This window comes from Staurois parvus, unplaced genomic scaffold (genome assembly GCF_062004578.1).
Source record: "Staurois parvus isolate SC_StPar_1 unplaced genomic scaffold, SC_StPar_1.0 ptg000366l, whole genome shotgun sequence".
Classification (NCBI taxonomy): domain Eukaryota; kingdom Metazoa; phylum Chordata; class Amphibia; order Anura; family Ranidae; genus Staurois; species Staurois parvus.
In genome coordinates this window covers 712,005-732,496 of record NW_028318162.1, presented here as the reverse complement: position 1 = coordinate 732,496, position 20,492 = coordinate 712,005, and the positions used below count along the sequence as shown (strand labels likewise).

Sequence of the window (20,492 nt, the reverse complement as noted above, 5' to 3'; positions counted from 1 at the left end):
CCTGAGTAACAATTCTGTGGCCCTCAGTAACAATTCTGTGTCCCTCAGTAACAATTCTGTGTCCCTGAGTAACAATTCTGTGTCTGTCCCTGAGTAACAATTCTGTGTCTGTCCCTGAGTAACGTTTCTGTGGCCCTAAGTAACTGTTCTGTGGCCCTCAGTAACAATTCTGTGTCCCTGAGTAACAATTCTGTGTCTGTCCCTGAGTAACAATTCTGTGGCCCTAAGTAACGGTTCTGTGGCCCTCAGTAACAATTCTGTGTCCCTCAGTAACAATTCTGTGTCCCTCAGTAACAATTCTGTGTCTGTCCCTGAGTAACAATTCTGTGTCTGTCCCTGAGTAACGTTTCTGTGGCCCTAAGTAACGGTTCTATGGCCCTCAGTAACAATTCTGTGTCCCTCAGTAACCATTCTGTGTCTGTCCCTGAGTAACAATTCTGTGTCTGTCCCTGAGTAACAATTCTGTGTCCCTGAGTAACGTTTCTGTGGCCCTAAGTAACATTTCTGTGGCCCTCAGTAACAATTCTGTCTGTCCCTGAGTAACAATTCAGTGTCTGTCCCTGAGTAACAATTCTGTGTCTGTCCCTGAGTAACAATTCTGTGTCCCTCAGTAACAATTCTGTGTCCTTCAGTAACAATTCTGTGTCCCTGAGTAACAATTCTGTGTCCCTCAGTAACAATTCTGTGTCCCTCAGTAACAATTCTGTGTCCCTGAGTAACAATTCTGTGTCTGTCCCTGAGTAAGAATTCTGTGTCTGTCCCTGAGTAACGTTTCTGTGGCCCTAAGTAACGGTTCTGTGGCCCTCAGTAACAATTCTGTGTCCCTGAGTAACAATTCTGTGTCTGTCCCTGAGTAACAATTCTGTGGCCCTAAGTAACGGTTCTGTGTCCCTCAGTAACAGTTCTGTGTCCCTGAGTAACAATTCTGTGGCCCTAAGTAACGGTTCTGTGGCCCTCAGTAACAATTCTGTGTCCCTGAGTAACAATTCTGTGTCTGTCCCTGAGTAACAATTCTGTGGCCTTAAGTAATGGTTCTGTGGCCCTCAGTAACAATTCTGTGTCCCTCAGTAACAATTCTGTGTCTGTCCCTCAGTAACAATTCTGTGGCCCTAAGTAACGGTTCTGTGGCCCTCAGTAACAATTCTGTGTCCCTGAGTAACATTTCTGTGGCCCTAAGTAACGGTTCTGTGGCCCTCAGTAACAATTCTGTGTCCCTCAGTAACAATTCTGTGTCTGTCCCTGAGTAACAATTCTGTGGCCCTAAGTAACGGTTCTGTGGCCCTCAGTAACAATTCTGTGTCCCTGAGTAACGTTTCTGTGGCCCTAAGTAATGGTTCTGTGGCCCTCAGTAACAATTCTGTGTCCCTGAGTAACAATTCTGTGTCTGTCCCTGAGTAACAATTCTGTGGCCCTAAGTAACGGTTCTGTGGCCCTCAGTAACAATTCTGTGTCCCTCAGTAACAATTCTGTGTCTGTCCCTGAGTAACAATTCTGTGGCCCTAAGTAACGGTTCTGTGGCCCTCAGTAACAATTCTGTGTCCCTGAGTAACAATTATGTGGCCCTAAGTAACAGTTCTGTGTCCCTCAGTAACAATTCTGTGTCCCTCAGTAACAATTCTGTGTCTGTCCCTGAGTAACAATTCTGTGGCCCTAACTAACGTTTCTGTGGCCCTCAGTAACAGTTCTGTGGCCCTCAGTAACAATTCTGTGTCCCTGAATAACGTTTATGTGGACCTAAGTAACGGTTCTGTGGCCCTCAGTAACAATTCTGTGTCCCTGATTAACGTTTCTGTGGCCCTAAGTAACGGTTCTGTGGCCCTCAGTAACAATTCTGTGTCCCTGAGTAACAATTCTGTGTCTGTCCCTGAGTAACAATTCTGTGGCCTTAAGTAATGGTTCTGTGGCCCTCAGTAACAATTCTGTGTCCCTCAGTAACAATTCTGTGTCTGTCCCTCAGTAACAATTCTGTGGCCCTAAGTAACGGTTCTGTGGCCCTCAGTAACAATTCTGTGTCCCTGAGTAACATTTCTGTGGCCCTAAGTAACGGTTCTGTGGCCCTCAGTAACAATTCTGTGTCCCTCAGTAACAATTCTGTGTCTGTCCCTGAGTAACAATTCTGTGGCCCTAAGTAACGGTTCTGTGGCCCTCAGTAACAATTCTGTGTCCCTGAGTAACGTTTCTGTGGCCCTAAGTAATGGTTCTGTGGCCCTCAGTAACAATTCTGTGTCCCTGAGTAACAATTCTGTGTCTGTCCCTGAGTAACAATTCTGTGGCCCTAAGTAACGGTTCTGTGGCCCTCAGTAACAATTCTGTGTCCCTCAGTAACAATTCTGTGTCTGTCCCTGAGTAACAATTCTGTGGCCCTAAGTAACGGTTCTGTGGCCCTCAGTAACAATTCTGTGTCCCTGAGTAACAATTATGTGGCCCTAAGTAACAGTTCTGTGTCCCTCAGTAACAATTCTGTGTCCCTCAGTAACAATTCTGTGTCTGTCCCTGAGTAACAATTCTGTGGCCCTAACTAACGTTTCTGTGGCCCTCAGTAACAGTTCTGTGGCCCTCAGTAACAATTCTGTGTCCCTGAATAACGTTTATGTGGACCTAAGTAACGGTTCTGTGGCCCTCAGTAACAATTCTGTGTCCCTGATTAACGTTTCTGTGGCCCTAAGTAACGGTTCTGTGGCCCTCAGTAACAATTCTGTGTCCCTCAGTAACAATTCTGTGTCTGTCCCTGAGTAACAATTCTGTGGCCCTAAGTAACGGTTCTGTGGCCCCCAGTAACAATTCTGTGTCCCTGAGTAACGTTTCTGTGGCCCTAAGTAACGGTTCTGTGGCCCTCAGTAACAATTCTGTGTCCCTGAGTAACAATTCTGTGTCTGTCCCTGAGTAACAATTCTGTGGCCCTAAGTAACGGTTCTGTGGCCCTCAGTAACAATTCTGTGTCCCTGAGTAACGTTTCTGTGGCCCTAAGTAACAATTCTGTGGCGCTCAGTAACAATTCTGTGTCTGTCCCTGAGTAACGTTTCTGTGTCCCTAACTAACGTTTCTGTGGCCCTAAGTAACAGTTCTGTGGCCCTCAGTAACAATTCTGTGTCCCTGAGTAACGTTTCTGTGGCCCTAAGTAACAATTCTGTGTCCCTGAGTAACAATTCTGTGGCCCTAAGTAACGGTTCTGTGGCCCTCAGTAACAATTCTGTGTCCCTGAGTAACAATTCTGTGGCCCTAAGTAACGGTTCTGTGGCCCTCAGTAACAATTCTGTGTCCCTGAGTAACAATTCTGTGTCTGTCCCTGAGTAACAATTCTGTGGCCCTAAGTAATGGTTCTGTGGCCCTCAGTAACAATTCTGTGTCCCTGAGTAACAATTCTGTGGCCCTAAGTAACGGTTCTGTGGCCCTCAGTAACAATTCTGTGGCCCTCAGTAACAATTCTGTGTCTGTCCGAGTAACAATTCTGTGGCCCTAACTAACGTTTCTGTGGCCCTAAGTAACAGTTCTGTGGCCCTCAGTAACAATTCTGTCTGTCCCTGAGTAACAATTCTGTGGCCCTAACTAACGTTTCTGTGGCCCTAAGTAACAGTTCTGTGGCCCTCAGTAACAATTCTGTGTCTGTCCCTGAGTAACAATTCTGTGGCCCTATCTAACGTTTCTGTGGCCCTAAGTAACAATTCTCTGGCACTCAGTAACAATTCTGTCTGTCCCTGAGTAACAATTCTGTGGCCCTAACTAACGTTTCTGTGGCCCTAAGTAACAGTTCTGTGGCCCTCAGTAACAATTCTGTTTCTGTCCCTGAGCAACAATTCTTTGGCCCTAACTAACGTTTCTGTGGCCCTAAGTAACAATTCTCTGGCACTCAGTAACAATTCTGTCTGTCCCTGAGTAACAATTCTGTGGCCCTAATAACGTTTCTGTGGCCCTAAGTAACAGTTATGTGGCCCTCAGCAACAATTCTGTGTCTGTCCCTGAGTAACAATTCTGTGGCCCTAACTAACGTTTCTGTGGCCCTAAGTAACAATTCTCTGGCACTCAGTAACAATTCTGTCTGTCCCTGAGTAACAATTCTGTGGCCCTAACTAGCGTTTCTTTGGCCCTAAGTAACGATTCTGTGGCCCTCATTAACAATTCTGTGTCCCTGAGTAATGCTTCTCTGTCCCTAAGTAACGTTTCTCTGTCCCCAAGTAACGTTTCTGTGGCCCTAACTCTGTCCCTAATACAGAGCGGTCTGCCTCTCTTGAATGACTGGAGGCAAATGAAGAATTCTAAAATGGCCGCTATTTATAGCTCGACCATTACACAGTGCTGGCTGGCTGGCTGCTGATTGGCTAATGCGATCACATGTCATTAAGGAATGCATTATGGGTCAGCGTGCCTTGTCTGCGCGCCTTCCCAGACATCCCCGCTCCGTCGCCGCACATGTCCGCCGCCATTTTAGGAAAAATTTTCCAATATTCGACTCGAATTCCACTTCGCCTACTTCGATTCGCTCATCTCTAATGAGTACTTATACTTGTGAAAATGCTCCCGATACCTGAAACCTATACTTTCTGGGGCGATTTGTGTCCATACAAAATAACTGGACGCAAATTGCACTGCAAAGAATGGCATGTGATTGGAACAGAAATGTGGTGTGATTCCTGTACAAATCCCATGTGGTTTCCTGCACTGCTCCTGTGTGAACCCAGGCTGAAATCACTATGACACGCTTGGGTTCACATAGGAACTGTGGGGAAACTGCATGCAATTTGACAGGAATCGCAACGCATTCTTGTTAAAATTTGCATGCCATTCTTTGCAGTGCGATATGTGCCCATTTATTTTGTATGCATGAAAATTGTGCTGTAAAGTATCAGTACTCATACTCGCCGATACAAAAAAAAAGTGTTGGTGCATTTTTACATTATTTATTTATTTACAACAATTTTATTTTTAAATATGTTGTACTTTTATTTTTGGGTGGGGGGCTTTGGTGAGATTTCAGGGATCAAAACAGACCCCTGATGTATCTTTTTTGAGACAAAGAAAGGGACTGCAGATAGTCCCTTTCTCTGCAGCCTAAGCGCACATTACATGAATGAATGAGGAGTCTGTATAGAGACTCCTTTTTATTTATAAACTGACATACAGTTGTGGCCAAAATTATTCAACCCCCAATGCTGTAAAGGGGTTTAGGGACTATAGTGTACATTTGGAATTGTATTCAGAATCAAATCCTACAAGGACGTTGTAACTACCCAAATGCAACTAAAATGACATCAATTGTTTATGTAATACAGTAGTAAATGGTTCTTATGTGGTTTCTTCATTGCCACAATTATTCAACCCCTTAAAGACTACCACTCTGAAGAACAGAGGTTCATACAGGTGCTTTCCATCAGGTATTGAAAACACCTGTGGATGTCACCGAGCAGCAATCAAGCATAATAAGCACCAATTAGGCAGCTTTAAAATGACTGTGATACTCAGCTCCTTCTAGACATTTACTGGTGTGGTTACAAACATGGTGAAGGCAAGAGAATGGTCCAGGAAGACAAGAGAAGAGGTGATTTCTCTTCACAGGAAGGGCAATGGCTATAAGAAGATTGCAAAGATGTTAAACATACCAAGAGACACCTTAGGAAGCATCATTCGCAAATTCAAGGCAAAGGGCACTGTTGAAACGCTACCTGGTCGTGGCAGAAAGAAGATGCTGACTTCGACTGCTGTGCGCTACCTGAAGCGTAGAGTGGAGAGAAGTCCCCGTGTGACTGCTGAGGAACTGAGAAAAGATTTGTCAGATGTGGGTACAGAAGTTTCAGCCCAGACAATAAGACGCACACTGCGTAATGAAGGCCTCCGTGCCAGAACTCCCAGGCGTACCCCCTTGCTGTCTCCAAAGAATAAGAAGAGTCGACTGCAGTATGCCAAAAGCCATGTGGACAAACCACAAAAGTTGTGGGATAGTGTTCTGTGGACTGATGAAACAAAATTAGAACTGTTTGGGCCCATGGATCAACGCTATGTTTGGAGGAGGAAGAACAAGGCCTATGATGAAAAGAACACCTTGCCTACTGTGAAGCATGGTGGAGGGTCAATCATGCTTTGGGGCTGTTTTGCTTCTGCAGGTACAGGGAAGCTTCAGCGTGTGCAAGGTACCATGAATTCTCTTCAGTACCAGGAGATATTGGATGGAAACGTGATGCAGTCCGTCACACACCTGAGGCTTGGGAGACGTTGGACCTTTCAACAGGACAATGATCCCAAGCATACCTCCAAGTCCACTAGAGCATGGTTGCAGAGGAAAGGCTGGAACATTTTGGAGTGGCCATCGCAGTCACCAGACTTAAATCCGATTGAGAACCTCTGGTGGGACTTAAAGAAAGCAGTTGCAGTGCGCAAGCCTAAGAATGTGACTGAACTGGAGGCCTTTGCCCATGAAGAATGGGCGAAGATACCCGTAGATCGCTGCAAGACACTTGTGTCAAGCTATGCTTCACGTTTAAAAGCTGTTATAACTGTAAAAGGATGCTGTACTAAGTACTAAGATTGAATGTCACTTGGGGGTTGAATAAAACTGATAATGCTGTGAGCACAGAAAAGACATTTGTGGTTATTTCATTATAACTGTTATGTTATATTTGTCTGACCTACAAGTGCCTCTTTAATGTAAATGTAAGCAAGATGACTGAATGATCAAAAGCAATGTCAAACTGGCCAAAACACTCAATTTCAGTGGGGGTTGAATAATTTTGGCCACAACTGTAGTCAACACAGTTTGCTATGCTCAGATATCAATGTATATAGGAGCAATCAGTAGTGATCGCTAACTGTATCCATTGAAGGAAAGGGAGCAGGCTGGTACAGACATGTTTAACAAGCCCCCCGCTCTCCATCCTGACAGTTTGGAGCTGGACCCAGAGCCACAGCAGCAGCTGCAGGCGGCGGGAGGGAGAGGAGGGAACACCTGCCAGCAGCAGGGGATCGGGGAGTGGAGGACCAGCAGTGGGGGGTTGGAGTGGCAGAGGGGACATTTTTTATGTTCCAAAACCCCTGCAGCAAGCCGGTGTGAGAGGCAGAGGAAGGAAGCCAGAGGCTGCAGGGTAGCTGAAGGGGAACGGGTTTGCTGGTGGAGGGGCTGCAAATTGTGGGGGGAATTGGTGCTGGGGGGGTGGACAGTGAAGTGTGTATGGGGGGCTGGAGACAGGGAAGTAAAGGAATTGGCAGTAGTTGCAGGAAGGAGGTTACATTTGATGTGAATAGCTCTAATCAGCGGCTTGTTGGCCACTGATCAGAGCTATCTATATGTTCAGTAGAGTCTGCTGAACAGTTTTGCTATAAGCGCCTGGTCCCTGAAGGGACCAGGCGCTTATAGTAGAAGAGGACTGGAGGTTCGTACGCAGCACGGACCTGGCCTGCTTGAAGCAGTGCTGTAGGTCCGTATGCCGTACGGACCTGGCAGTGAAAGGGTTAAAGTGCATGTAATACTTGAAGTGGACCTTCATTCTCTCAATTAACATTGACTATTTTTAATCTTTATGCTACCAGAATTAGAAAATGGATTGGAAAGTATACCATATTTGATTGTTTTAATTTTTTTTTCAGTTACTTCCTGGTTTCCATGCCTAGGCAAATGATGTCATACATCCCAGAAGTCTTGAGTAGGGGAGGTGGGGCTTTCTCAGCTAAGCACAACCTCTCCTGCTTGCATGCCTGAGCGAAGGGCAGGAAGATTTCAGGAAGTAAATGGTACATGAATCACCTACCCTTACTCAAGATGGTCATGGCCAGAAATGCAAGGGGGGTGTTTTTCACAGTGTTTTCTCAACAAAAAGTTTTGCTTTGTATATTAAAAATTATTTTACCACTTGCTGCAGAATCCCATACACGTATAGTATGTGAATGGTTATACTGGGATTATGGCTGCAGCTGTTTGCCATAACCTCAGTATTGTTTTTTCAGCCAGCGATGCTCTTTCAACCTAAATGGCTGATTAGCTGCTGGATTGGTTTTATAGGTGGCTGGAGAAGACATCCCCCCGCCAATCAACCGGCATCTGTCTGGCCTCTCCTGTGTGATTAGGGAGACTGGTATCAGATCTGTCAGTGCTGCCGGGTTATCATAGACCCGACCGAGCACCGGAAGGTCCCTGGCCATCTTTATGGTCTAGGAGGCTGGAACCGACATCATAACATCAGTTAGGGCAAATGGGTTTTTTTTGGGAAGAATGAGATCATTTTTTTTATTTCATGCTTTTCAGGGTAGAGGAGAGATCTGGGGTCTTTTAGAACCCAGCTTTTTTCATAAGGAGGACCTGTTATGCCTTATTTCTATGACAAGGTATGTTCTTGGGATAGGAAAAAAAATATTTTTTTTTTATTTTTACTATATTTCTTAAATTTTTTTAAGAAATATAGTAAAAATAAAAAAAAATATTTTTTTTAAAGCAACCCCTGTACTTGCCAGCAGAAATAAACACATACGTAGGTCACGCATTCATATGAAAACAATATTTGCACATACGAGGTATCACTGTAAATGTTATAATGAGAGCAATAATTCTACTGCTATACCTCCTCTCTAACTCTAAATTGGTAACCTGTAAAATTTTTTTAAAGCATCGTCTATGGAGATCTTTAAGTATTGTAGTTTGTTGTCATTTCACAAACGTGCACAATTTGAAAGTGTGACATGGTAGGTATCTATTTATTTGGCATAACATTTTTAAAAAATTGGGTTATATTTTACGTTTTTCAAAAATTCATTAAAGTGTATTTTTTCTAAAAACAATTGTGTGACAAAAAAATTCAAAAACCACCATTTTATTCTGTAGGGACTCTGCTAAAATATATATATATATGTTTATTTGTTCTAAGTAATTTTCGATGTTGATTTTTACTTGTAAACAAAAGGTGTCAGAATAGGCCTGGTCATGAGAATTATGCTGATTGTTATTTACATCAATTATTTAGGTAAATGAGAAAAATATAATTTGCATAATAATTTGGAACACGGTGTATATCTTTTGGATAGGTACAAAAGTACTATTAAATACTGCAAATGTCCTGTGCGCTCTGTTTATATTACCTCAAAGAGACCAATCAGCCCTTCCAGATCTTTTCTTAGACTATACAACCCCCCTTTCTATGTTTAGAAATAAAAAGAGAGGGATATCTTTTGTAGTATGGTATAGCAAAAAACTGAGCAGGGCTGAAATCATTCCTTGTCATTTCATCTCAGAAAATGCACTATGTCATCTGCCACAAGAGGTATTTAGGATACAAGTGTATTTCTGGAAGGAACATCAGGTCTTGCAAACTCTTTTAAAGTATGAAATGTGGAGAAATGTGCATATTGCAGAGAAATAAATCTTTGTCCCTAATTAATATGTAAATTTTGGATGACCACACTTAGTAACCTGTAACATCAGCATTTGAAATTCGATTGGAAATGTAATGATAAGAACTATGTTAACATTATGAACATTACAGAAGGAAATAATATCAATATTTGTGACTTCTGCTTTAACCTGATTCATACAATATTTCCATTATATTCCCAGATTTTCAGGAAAAGCACAGACAACATTTGATGGAGAAGACTGAGACTCTGGTTGAACATAGACCCCCAGGAACTACCTTGGAACCACAAAGATTCCTCATCAATGAACGTTATGTGAACCTGATTGTTGTCTCCTCTGATCAGTTCAGGCAGCGTCCCCAGAATGAACTAATACAGACTGGGGTAGAACATGAGGAATGCTTGAAGAAAACACAAACTGGACTGGAGCACATTTCCCCCAATAGGCTGTTCCGATGGAACCACCAGTCACAATGTGTACCACATGCAGTAATGGTGAGCGGAGTGCCAGGAATAGGGAAGACCACACTGATACAGAAGTGTGTGTATGACTGGGTGACCAGAAAACACCACCAGAGATTTGCCTTTGTCTTCTTCTTCAGATTCCGGGACCTTAATAGACTGGGAGAGGTCAGTTTGGAGGAGATGATTCTTAAACAATATCCGTATCTGGAGAGTCAGATTGGAAATATTTTGCAAGATCCAGAGAGACTTCTGTTTATATTTGATGGTTTAGATGAAAGTATTCACCAAATGGATTTCAGATCAAGTAAACTGTCCAATCCAAAACATAGAACACAATTTGGTGAGATTGTGGTCAGTTTGGTGAGGCAGAGTCTCTTTAAGGGTTGCTCTGTACTGATAACCAGCCGCCCAACCAGACTGGCATCAGTTGATACTGATGTTTTTCAGAGAATAGCTGAGATCACTGGATTTCTCCGTAGAGACAGACTGGTGTTCTTTAATAATTTCTTTGAAAATGAGAAATTATCAGCAAAGGCTTTTCATTATGTGCAGGAGAATGACATGCTGTACACATTCTGTTATATCCCATCATACTGCTGGATCATCTGTACAGTTTTATCAGTGTGCTTTAGAGCTCAACCAACAATCACTGATCAACTGATGACATCATTACCCAAAACAGTGACACAACTCTTTGTAACTTTTGTCTCCAACATTCTGGCCAATCACAACCAGAATAAAGATGGTGGTCACACTGCCCGAGAACTGCTGACATCTATTGGGTGGATGGCAAAACATGGAGTCATGAATCACCTGATTGTATTTGATGAGCGTCATCTGGACTCATTCAGTGTGAGAAATGATAAACATCTCTTTTCATCTTTCATGATAGAATCTGGTCAGACCCCTGATGTGGATTACACCTTCTTACATGTCACTGTTCAGGAGTTTTTTGCTGCTTTAGTCCATTTTATTAACTATAATCGTGACAGATTACAGGATACACTTGATGAGGCTAAATCTTATAAAGACGGCCGTGCTGAGATAGTTCTCCGTTTCCTCTGCGGTCTCTCAGATTCTTCCACTAGATCCATGTTAAAGTCTTATGTGGGAGAATTGTCTACTCAGGCTGCCAAACATGTTATCACCTGGATCCAGAAGGAAATCACAGAAAAAAGATCTGACAAATATACAGACAGAGACAAGAGATATCTTCTTAATGCTTTCTACTGTCTCCATGAGAGCAGGAATAAGACTCTGGTGTCACAATGTATTGGATCAAACAAAATGGACTTTTCTGATGTCCTCCTCAGCCCTCTGGACTGCTCTGTGCTGTCTTTTATTCTTCAATCCTGCAGAGATATAGAAGTAAATTTAAGTTCATGTAGAATTCAGAGTGAAGGACTGAGGAAATTTATACCGGCTCTAAAAAACATCAAGAGTTTGAGGTAAATATTAAATCTAATTAATCATATTGATGTATTACATTGGTATTTTTGGGTGTTTGTTTCCAGAGAAATTACTAATTTTTAATGTGATTTGTTTTCTGTTGTACACAGGCTGTACTTATTTATGTGAATACATCAGATAAGACTTAAAGTAGAATTAAAGAAAAATGTTTTCTTTTCTTTTTGGATAGAGTAAGGGAGGATTCTAACCCGTTTGTTCTTTGTCATCTGTGCCCCATTGGGCAGATTTCCCATCACTTCTTGTCCCATAGGCAAAATAGAAAGTTAGAGGAAATTCCTCCAAAGTGATGCAATCCCTGGCTGCCATCAGAACTTGTGTCCCTATTAGGTGTCCCCTCTACCATGTTCTAGCGACAACCTATTTTTTTTTTCACTCTTATGATAACAGTAAACAGGACAAATAGAGAGGGTTAATCTCCCTAATGGGGACACAGACAATAAGCTACAGGAACAGGACAGTGTGAGTATGTCTACATTCCCTGGGCCAAAGAAGGGAGTGGGCGGTCAGGTGCAATATGCAACTAGTTCTCCCTGGGACTACTTAATTGTAGATATCGGAATCCCTTGCTCAGGGACACCCTAAGGACAGCCAGGTGGATGAGCAGATATTCATCTGGGGACCGAGGAGGTTCACCAAAGGGGACCAAGTGCTCCTTACAGAGACAGTTTGCTGATTTTTGTCCATTTTTGCTGTGAAGTTTGTCCTCAACGTTGTACAGTTCTTTGTGCATCCCATGTACCCCTAGACCCCATCCAAGTTGTTAACCCCTAATAAAAACAACAAAACCAAGCTCAAGGACCTTTTTACTGACTGGATGAGAGTGTTGGAAAATGTGTGTTGCCTGGCTGTGCAGAGCTTAGGGGGAACCCAAAAGCTCAGTGGCCCTCGAGAGGGTAGCGCTACACAATAAAGAGAAATGAGTTCCATTCATGTAGAGAAAAGATACATTCATTCTTGGGGGGGAAAAAATCATTTTCTTCTGGTAACATTCTTTTCTCCTTTTACAGATTGGATGGTAATCAGCTAACAGACAGTTCCTGTCCTATCCTGGCATCTGGAATAAGAAATAACCAGACACTGAGGACACTTAACCTGTCTGGCAACAATCTGGAGGGTCCTCATTTCAGTGATCTGATGTCAGCTCTGACAACAAGCCGGATAGAGGAATTACAGTGAGTATAACAGGACTGACTGACAATATTCTGGGACAGTTTATTTTTTTAATCTAAACCACACACAATATAGAAATATAAAAACGTCATCAAAATCCAACTTTAGGCTCCATAAATATTCAATCCTGGACTGTTATGTCCAAACTACATAAATCAAGTAATATTAATGTAGATACTGTATATTTCCTCTCCTTTTGTCTCTATATATAGCCAATTTCAGACAGTTCTCTAAAGCTGGATATTAAATAAAAAAATAAATATTTGCACTAAATAACTTTGTTATTCAAACTCTAATAGTGAAAATCATCTGCCAGCATGAACACCAATATAGAGTGTAAGTAAAAATAGTATAATATGCAAGATTGCAGTGCACGTATAACATTCAAATATTATAAATGTGAAAATATGCCAATAAAAGTGAGACTTCTTCACACGTAACTTCTTAGAAGTTTATATATAACAATGGTATGCAGTGCTACCCATGCAAGGGCTGCTTGTATTTTTTCCCCGGTTTCCCCTTACTTCACCCCAGAGCCAGGCACAGTGTATTTCCTCAGCCAAATACACACACTCCAATCATTTTATTATTATTATTATACAGTATTTATGTAGCGCTAAAATGTTTGCTCAGCGCTGTACATTATAGTTGGGGACAGAACATGAGACAATACAGTAACAAAACAAAACACGAGGGATTCAAGGGCCCTGCTGTTTCGAGCTTACAATCTAGGAGGGAGTGGATAGTGGTACAGGAGGAAGTGGCTGTGGGGGATGGAGTGGTAGGAGGAGTAGAGGAGATGGGCTGTTAGGTGAGGGTGGGGTAGGCTTCCCTGAAGAGATGGGTTTTCAGGGTGCGCCTAAAGGTGAGGAGGGTAGGTGACAGTCTGATGGATTGGGGTAGTGAGTTCCAGAGGATGGGGGAATTCCTGGAGAAGTCCTGCAGTTGGGCATGGGAGGTGGAGACCAGGGAGCTAGAAAGTAGGAGGTCTTGTGAGGAGCGAAGATTATGGGTAGGGTGGTATTTGGATATCAGGTCGGTGAGGTAGTTTGGGGCAGCATTATGAATGGCTTTGTATGTCTGTGTTAGTAGTTTGAATTTAATGCGTTGGGCAATCGGGAGCCAGTGGAGGGAATGACAGAGGGGGGTGGCAGAAGCGAAGCGGTTGGTAAGGTGGATGAGTCTGGCTGCTGAGTTCAGGATAGACTGAAGCGGGGATAGTCTACGATGAGGTAGGCCGGTGAGAAGGGAGTTGCAGTAGTCCAGTCGTGAGATAATAAGGGAGTGAACAAGTTGTTTTGTAGTGTCTGGGGTTAGAAACGTACGTATTTTGGAGATGTTGCGGAGGTGGAGCCTGCATGAGTTTGCCAACGATTGGACATGGGGTTGGAAGGACAGGTTTGAGTCTAGAGTGACACCTAGGACCTTGGCTTGTGGGGTAGGACTGATGGTGGCGTTGTTGGTCGTGATGGAGAGGGTGGGGGGGGAGGTCACAGGCTGGGGGGAAAATCAGGAGCTCGGTTTTGGAAAGGTTCAATTTGAGGAAATGGAGCGACATCCAGTCTGATATGTCGTTCAGTAGGTGGGCGATACGGGCAGAGACTGAAGGGGTGAGGCGAGGGGTGGAGAGGTAAATTTGCGTGTCATCGGCGTAGAGGTGATAGTTGAAGCCGTGGGATTTTCTTCAATGACCAGTCTAGCGGATGTTTGCTTTTGGAGTTGTATTGTAGAACTGGGGATAGGGATAGGGGATGGAGTAGGATACTCCAGAATTAGAACTATTGACACTGAGGACACCTGAATTTTTCTCTTAGTTTAGCAGTACTGAGGTCCTGACTGAAAGCAGATAGCAGACTTCTCTTTAAAGTGTAGTAATAAGTAGTTTAGGAGAGAGCAAAGTACCTTTAGCAGTAGTAGTAGTTAAAGGGCTGAGCTCCTCAGGTACGGGCTTGTTACAGTAGACTGTAGCAGTCCAGAAGTAATAGAACTGAGCAAAGTCCTTTGCAGTAGCACCCTGTGGACAAACTCATCAGAACACCAGCCAGTGTTCCCTTTACTCAGAAGCATGCTGACTATCAAGCACCAGAGTGATAGCAAAGCACACAGAGTCCCAAAGATCTCTCAGTGTCTGTACTCACAAGTCCAAGGACAGAATGGTTGCCAATCTTCCAAGAGACTCTCTCCAGTGATACAAGACAGATCTTTGGCAGACAGCTTCCTTCAGTCAGCGTACTGTAGGACCAGGGTCACTCTCTCTAAATTCAGGCCCTCAAGTCGACCCCATGGCAGCAAGTGCCAGGTAAGTCAGCCTGCCTGCAGCCTGGCTTGGTGCAATCCACTCCAGGGAAAGACACTGAACCCATGTGCTCACAGAACACAAATACCAATCCCAGGATGCAACAGGACTACCCTCCCTTGTAATTGGCCAGGGCTGTACCCACATTCATGCTGTTCATTTGCCTAGCCCTTACTCATGGTCTGGAAGGCTTTAGAGCTTCTTGAAGGTGGGCAGAACTCAGACAAACTGAACAGCACCAAAGCATCATAAGCAGACCTAACTAATTCAACACAGGACTCTGTTAAGCAGAGAGCCCAATTAGATTTTCCTAACAGTCTTTCTGGTAAGCAGAGAAACACAGCTATGCTTAACCTAACTATACAAATCATATCACTTGACTAGGAGGGTGCCAGGTGTAATGAGACAATTTGACTGCTAACTAATGAAAATTTGTAAACGGCATATATAAAAGTAATGCAGCAATAGTAGTAAGGCTCTAACAAACAAAATCCAAATAAATAACACTAATAATAAAAAATCCTCCATCATTAGATACAATGTTCCACCATGATGTTCAAAGAAAATCTGAGTACAATTGTGTCAGTTTTAGTCAATGTATTTTCTTCAAGATGAGTGAGACTTCTGTGACCCTCAAAATGGACCATCACAACTGAATCCAAGACTTACCAGAAGGTTGGACCTTGAAGCCTAGAGGTCAGTGGTACAGCCTAGAGGTGTGTATAGTACAATCCCCATACAGAAATAATGAATGGATCACACCACCTAACCCACTTCTCATGCCACATTTAGTAATTGGGATCCACAAAAACAGAAAAATCTCCAACAGTGCAGACTACCAAGGTTACATATTTCATCTGAATAGGACATGCTATTCCAATGAAGTATGTAAGGAGAAGCTTTTTGACATTGGCATTATCATACATGGTGTTAGCCATACAGGTAGCAGTTTACTTTGCAAATTTTTTGCATATATGAAGGCTTTGAAGATGTCTTTTAATAAGAGATTTTGCAATAAAGAGAGCCTTAAGTGATTTGCACTATTGGAGTTTTTTCTTTTTTTGTGGACCCCAGTTACTAAATGTGACATCAGAAATATATGAGTTGGTATGAGCCATTCATTATTCCTGCATAGTGATTGTACCATACACACTCAGATTGATCTCTAGGCTTTGCAGTCCAACCTTCTGGTAAATCTTGGATTCAGTTGTGGTGATTCACTTTGATGGCCACAGAAGTCTCACTCATGTTGTAGAAATTTTATTGACTAAAAGCGACACAGTTGCATTTTGGGATTTCCTTTGAACATCATGGTGGAGGATTTTATCTTTTGGTGTGGAGGAGTTTTCACTATTATCACTTTTTTTTTTAATTGATGAGTCTCTCTACTATTGCTGCACTAGTTTTTATGTATGCCGTTTATAAATTCTCTTCATTAGTTACCTAGTGAAATAGTCTCATTACCATTGTTATATATACACTTATAAGGACTTTTGTGTTGAGGGGTCTCACTTTTATTGTTATATTTTTCTGTTTATAGTCTTTTAAAGTTATATACTAATGCAGCAGTCTTTTATATTATAAGCTGGCTATATACTAGAAGAACTTCATTTTGAATTTTTCATGTTATCAATGTTTGATTTATTAATTGCTAGTTGGGGTCAAACTGACATTTTTTACCCCAGTGACAAGAAAAATCAAAGGAGCAGGATGGAACATTTTTCTCAGATAATTCTAACAGTGTATGTGGTTTTCTTTCAATAAAGTCTTTCTGTTTCAAAATCAAATGTTTAAAGAAAATAGCAATTTTGAAATTATTTTGAACAGCATTTGTGAATCTGTCAGGTGTATTGAGAATTTATGTATAAATGTTTGTTTGAAATGACCAGCTTAATTCTTGACTCTTCTCACTCTGTTATCAGCCATGAAATAGACTTTTCCTGTAACCTTGTTAAAATCTGATATTCTATGAAGTCCAAAAAGTAGTAAAATATTGTAGATGAGATTATAGGAGGTCATACATGGGGAACCTGATCTTACTGCAATGACCAATCAGAGCCTCCTGTCACCTGACATGACCATCTGCTATTCATTGTAAGTTACTTCCCATGACTACAGATCTCTTAGCAGCAGAGATAACCTGAATATCAGATAAAATTCATCCCATCCAATCACTAGCAATGCTAAATTTGTCCTTACACAGTCTGCTGACACCATTCATGCTAACCACACAAGGAGATTGTAGCACAATAAGAGTCATGTATTCTGTGGTCATCCTGTGTATGGATATATCACCGTCCCTACACATGGAGAACAATATTGGGGGGTCTACTCCATTATAACATTTTTCTTATACAATTCTATTTCCTGGTGTTATACAAAGTGAAGTAACATAAATGATTCCAATAATGAGAAATGAGTTCCATTCATGTAGAGAATAGTTACATTCATTCCTGGGAAGAAATTCATTTTCTTCTGGTGACATTCTTCTCTTCTTCTAAAGATTGTATGGTAATCAGCTAAAAGACAGTTCCTGCCCCCACCTGGCATCTGGGATAAGAAATAACCAGACACTGAGGAGACTTAACCTGTCTGGCAACAATCTGGAGGGTCCTCATTTCAGTGATCTGATGTCGGCTCTGACAACAAGCCGGATAGAGGAATTACGGTGAGTACAACAGGAGTGGCTGAGACAATAATATTCTGGGACAGTTTTTTTCTTAATCTAAACCACATAAATAATATAGAAATATGAAAATGTCATCTAAATCCATCTTTAACTGCTTCCCCACCACCCTAGAGCAGAACTACTGCTACAGTATATAATCCTATACCCACAGTTGATCCAGAGGAAGCCAACCCCCCCCCCCCAGCAAAGCATGACCCAATTTGCTCCCGCGGGGGACAAAATTCCTTCCTGATCCCCTGAGAGGCAATCGGATATTCCCTGGAACAACGTTACTTATAAATGTTAGTATTCAGTTACATTCTGTGTATCTAGGAAAGAATCCAGGCCTTTTTTAAAGCAATCCACTGAGCTGGCCAGAACCAACTCTTGAGGCAGTCTATTCCACATTTTCACAGCTCTTACTGTGAAAAAAACATTTCCATATTTAGAGATTAAATCTATTTTCCTCCAGACATAAAGGGTGCCCCCTTGTCCTCTGTGATGACCTCAGGGTGAATAACTCTACACCAAGTTCACTATATGAACCACTGATGTATTTATACATGTTGATCATATCCCCCCTTAATCTCCTCTTCTCAACAGAGAATACATTCAGTTCCTCTAATCTTTCCTCATAGCTGATCTCCTCCATGCCTCTTATCAGTTTGGTTGCCCTTCTCTGTACTTTCTCCAGTTCCCCAATGTTCTTTTTCGTGCCCAAAACGGAACTGCATATTCCAAATGATTCCAAATAATGATTTGTACAGGGGTAAATTGCAATATGTAAGACATCCTGTAAGGACGCTATTACACTGCACAGCTTGGTGTCTTCTTCAAAGACTGAAACAGTATTTTTAATCCCAGACCCTATATCGTTTATAAATTTATTAAAAAGTAAGGGTCCCAACACTGAACCTTGGGGTACACCATTGACACGACCCTAGACCATTCAGAGTATGAATCATTAACCACTACTCTCTGAATACGATCTTTTAGCCAGTTTTCTATCTATTTACATACAGATTTTTTCAAGCCTATAGACTTTACCTTACACATTACCAAACACTTTTGCAAAATCCAAGTATATCACGTCTATCGCCACCCCTTTGTCCAAGATTTTGCTCATCTCCTCATAAAAAGAAATCATATTTGTTTGACAACTTCTGTCTTTTTTTTTTTTTTTTTTTTTCCAAAAAAAATAATGTTTATTGTGAAATACAGATTGACATAATAAGCTAAGATAAACATGAAATGTGAGAAAGACAATTAGCAACACACACATCCAGTCAAGAGTGCATGAAAACAAGTACAATTACAAAAACAAAGCAGTGTGGGGTAACTAAACCACGACACGGTAGTGCCTGAAATACATTAGGACGCTTGTAATGAAACGCGTTAGGCCAGGAGGCCCCAGACCTCCTCTGATAACGTCACAAAGTGTGGATCTGCAGCGGGGAGAAGAGCGCAAACGACGTCTAAGCCAGAGTCAGTGCTATAAGTTGAAAGTGGTGGAGGCGTCTGAGCGCGGATGTGAGAATGTGTGATCAAGTATACTGCTAGTATGAAAGGGGAAGTGATTCTGTCATCATAGCTAATTGTCCTTTGGGTAGTTGACCAATGCATGCAGAGGTTAGTCTGAAATGAAGAAAAGAAGCCATAGAGCGGAGAAAAACAAAAAAAGAAAGGGGGGGGGAGAGTAAGAGAGAGAAGAACAAAACAAAACCAAACAAAATAAAAACAAAACAGGGGGGGGGGGGAAGGAGCAGCACAGGGGGTGGGCAAATGAGAAAGGGAATAACAGAGTGATTGTTATCCATACGGTGATACAGTCGCCAAACCTACAAAATTCCAGCCTGTCATCAGAATCGGTCGGTTGGGGGAGGAGGACAAACGGGGGTAATCTGCCCCCACAGAGTCAAACAAGAGAGAGTAGCGCCCTCAGGGGGTTCAATTGAATTCAGACCGACTGGTCCATAAGAGATCGGTATACAGGAGTAGTCAGAAAATGTGTCCAACAGGCCCATACGTGAGAAAATGTCGTGGGGGTATCGTGTGCAGTTGCAATCAACTCCTCCATATCCGCTATTTTTCCCACTCGGGTGAGCCAATCACGTATAGAGGGAGGACGGGTGGAGCCCCACAGAACAGGAATACAAAGTCTGGCCGCATTGACCATATGCATGGCCAGGGACTTGAAGTATTGTCTCCTGGGAAGGGGAGAGTGGTGAAGGAGAAATTGAGCTGGGGAAAGAACTAAGGGCAAGGTAGTCACGGACACCACAAGCCGATGAACCTCTCGCCAAAACGGTTGAAGAGCCGGGCAGGACCACCAGATGTGAAGAAACGAACCAACAGAAGTTCCGCATCTCCAACAGCTGTTGGGAAAGGAAGGATTGAAACGATGAATCCTCAAAGGGGTGTGATACCATCTAGAGGCTATTTTGTAGCTGTTTTCCTGTGTCGAGACATTACGGGAGCATTTATGAGAGTACTGAAAAATTAAATCCCAGTCGGAGTCTGATAGGTTAGTGTCTAAATCTCTATTCCAGGCCCGACAAGAGGGAAGAGAGTTGTATGTCCTGTTTTCCAGTAAGAGGGGGTAGATCTCCGAAATCAAATGTTTACATGGTTCTGCTTTAGCGCAAATAGACTCGAACAGGGTAAGAGGGCGGGACCAGTTCTGAGTGGGTTTATGTGATAGCAGGTAGTGTCTAATTTGGAGGTATGCCCAAAAGGGGAATTCGCGGATATTCAGACTCGTAAGTAATTCTTGAAGTGTTTTCAACTTGCCATTGTGGATGAAGTGTTTCGCCAAGACCTGTTTATATGGCCAGTGTTTAGATAAAAAATCTTGGTGCATCCCGGGGAGGAAATCAGGGTTAAGGCGGATAGAGGTTAAGGGGTTGGGTGTTTCAGAGATAGACGCGGATTTACACGCCAAACGAAAAATTTTTAAGGTGGGCCCTATCAGTGGGTGAGTAAGAAGGGCCAGAGGCGTATGTTTCGGTAAAAGCCAAGGGATTGAGGCCAGGGGCAGGGAGGAGGAAGCACTTTCAACATATATCCAGTCCTTGGAGGACGTGTGAACGTGCCAAT

The 20,492-nt window shown here is 42.5% G+C and overlaps 1 protein-coding gene across 1 annotated transcript in view; it reads left to right on the top strand.

Moving 5' to 3' along the window:
* The window catches only part of LOC149456245 (NACHT, LRR and PYD domains-containing protein 3-like), a 134,451-nt gene extending 117,051 nt beyond the window's left edge, over positions 1-17,400 (top strand). Inside the window, exons 6-8 of the mRNA XM_089685289.1 lie at positions 9,530-11,240; positions 12,270-12,434; positions 17,232-17,400. Coding sequence (XP_089541415.1) covers positions 9,530-11,240; positions 12,270-12,434; positions 17,232-17,400 — 2,045 coding nt within the window. The remainder of the gene's footprint in view (positions 1-9,529; positions 11,241-12,269; positions 12,435-17,231) is intronic.
* Positions 17,401-20,492: the final 3,092 nt, after the last annotated feature.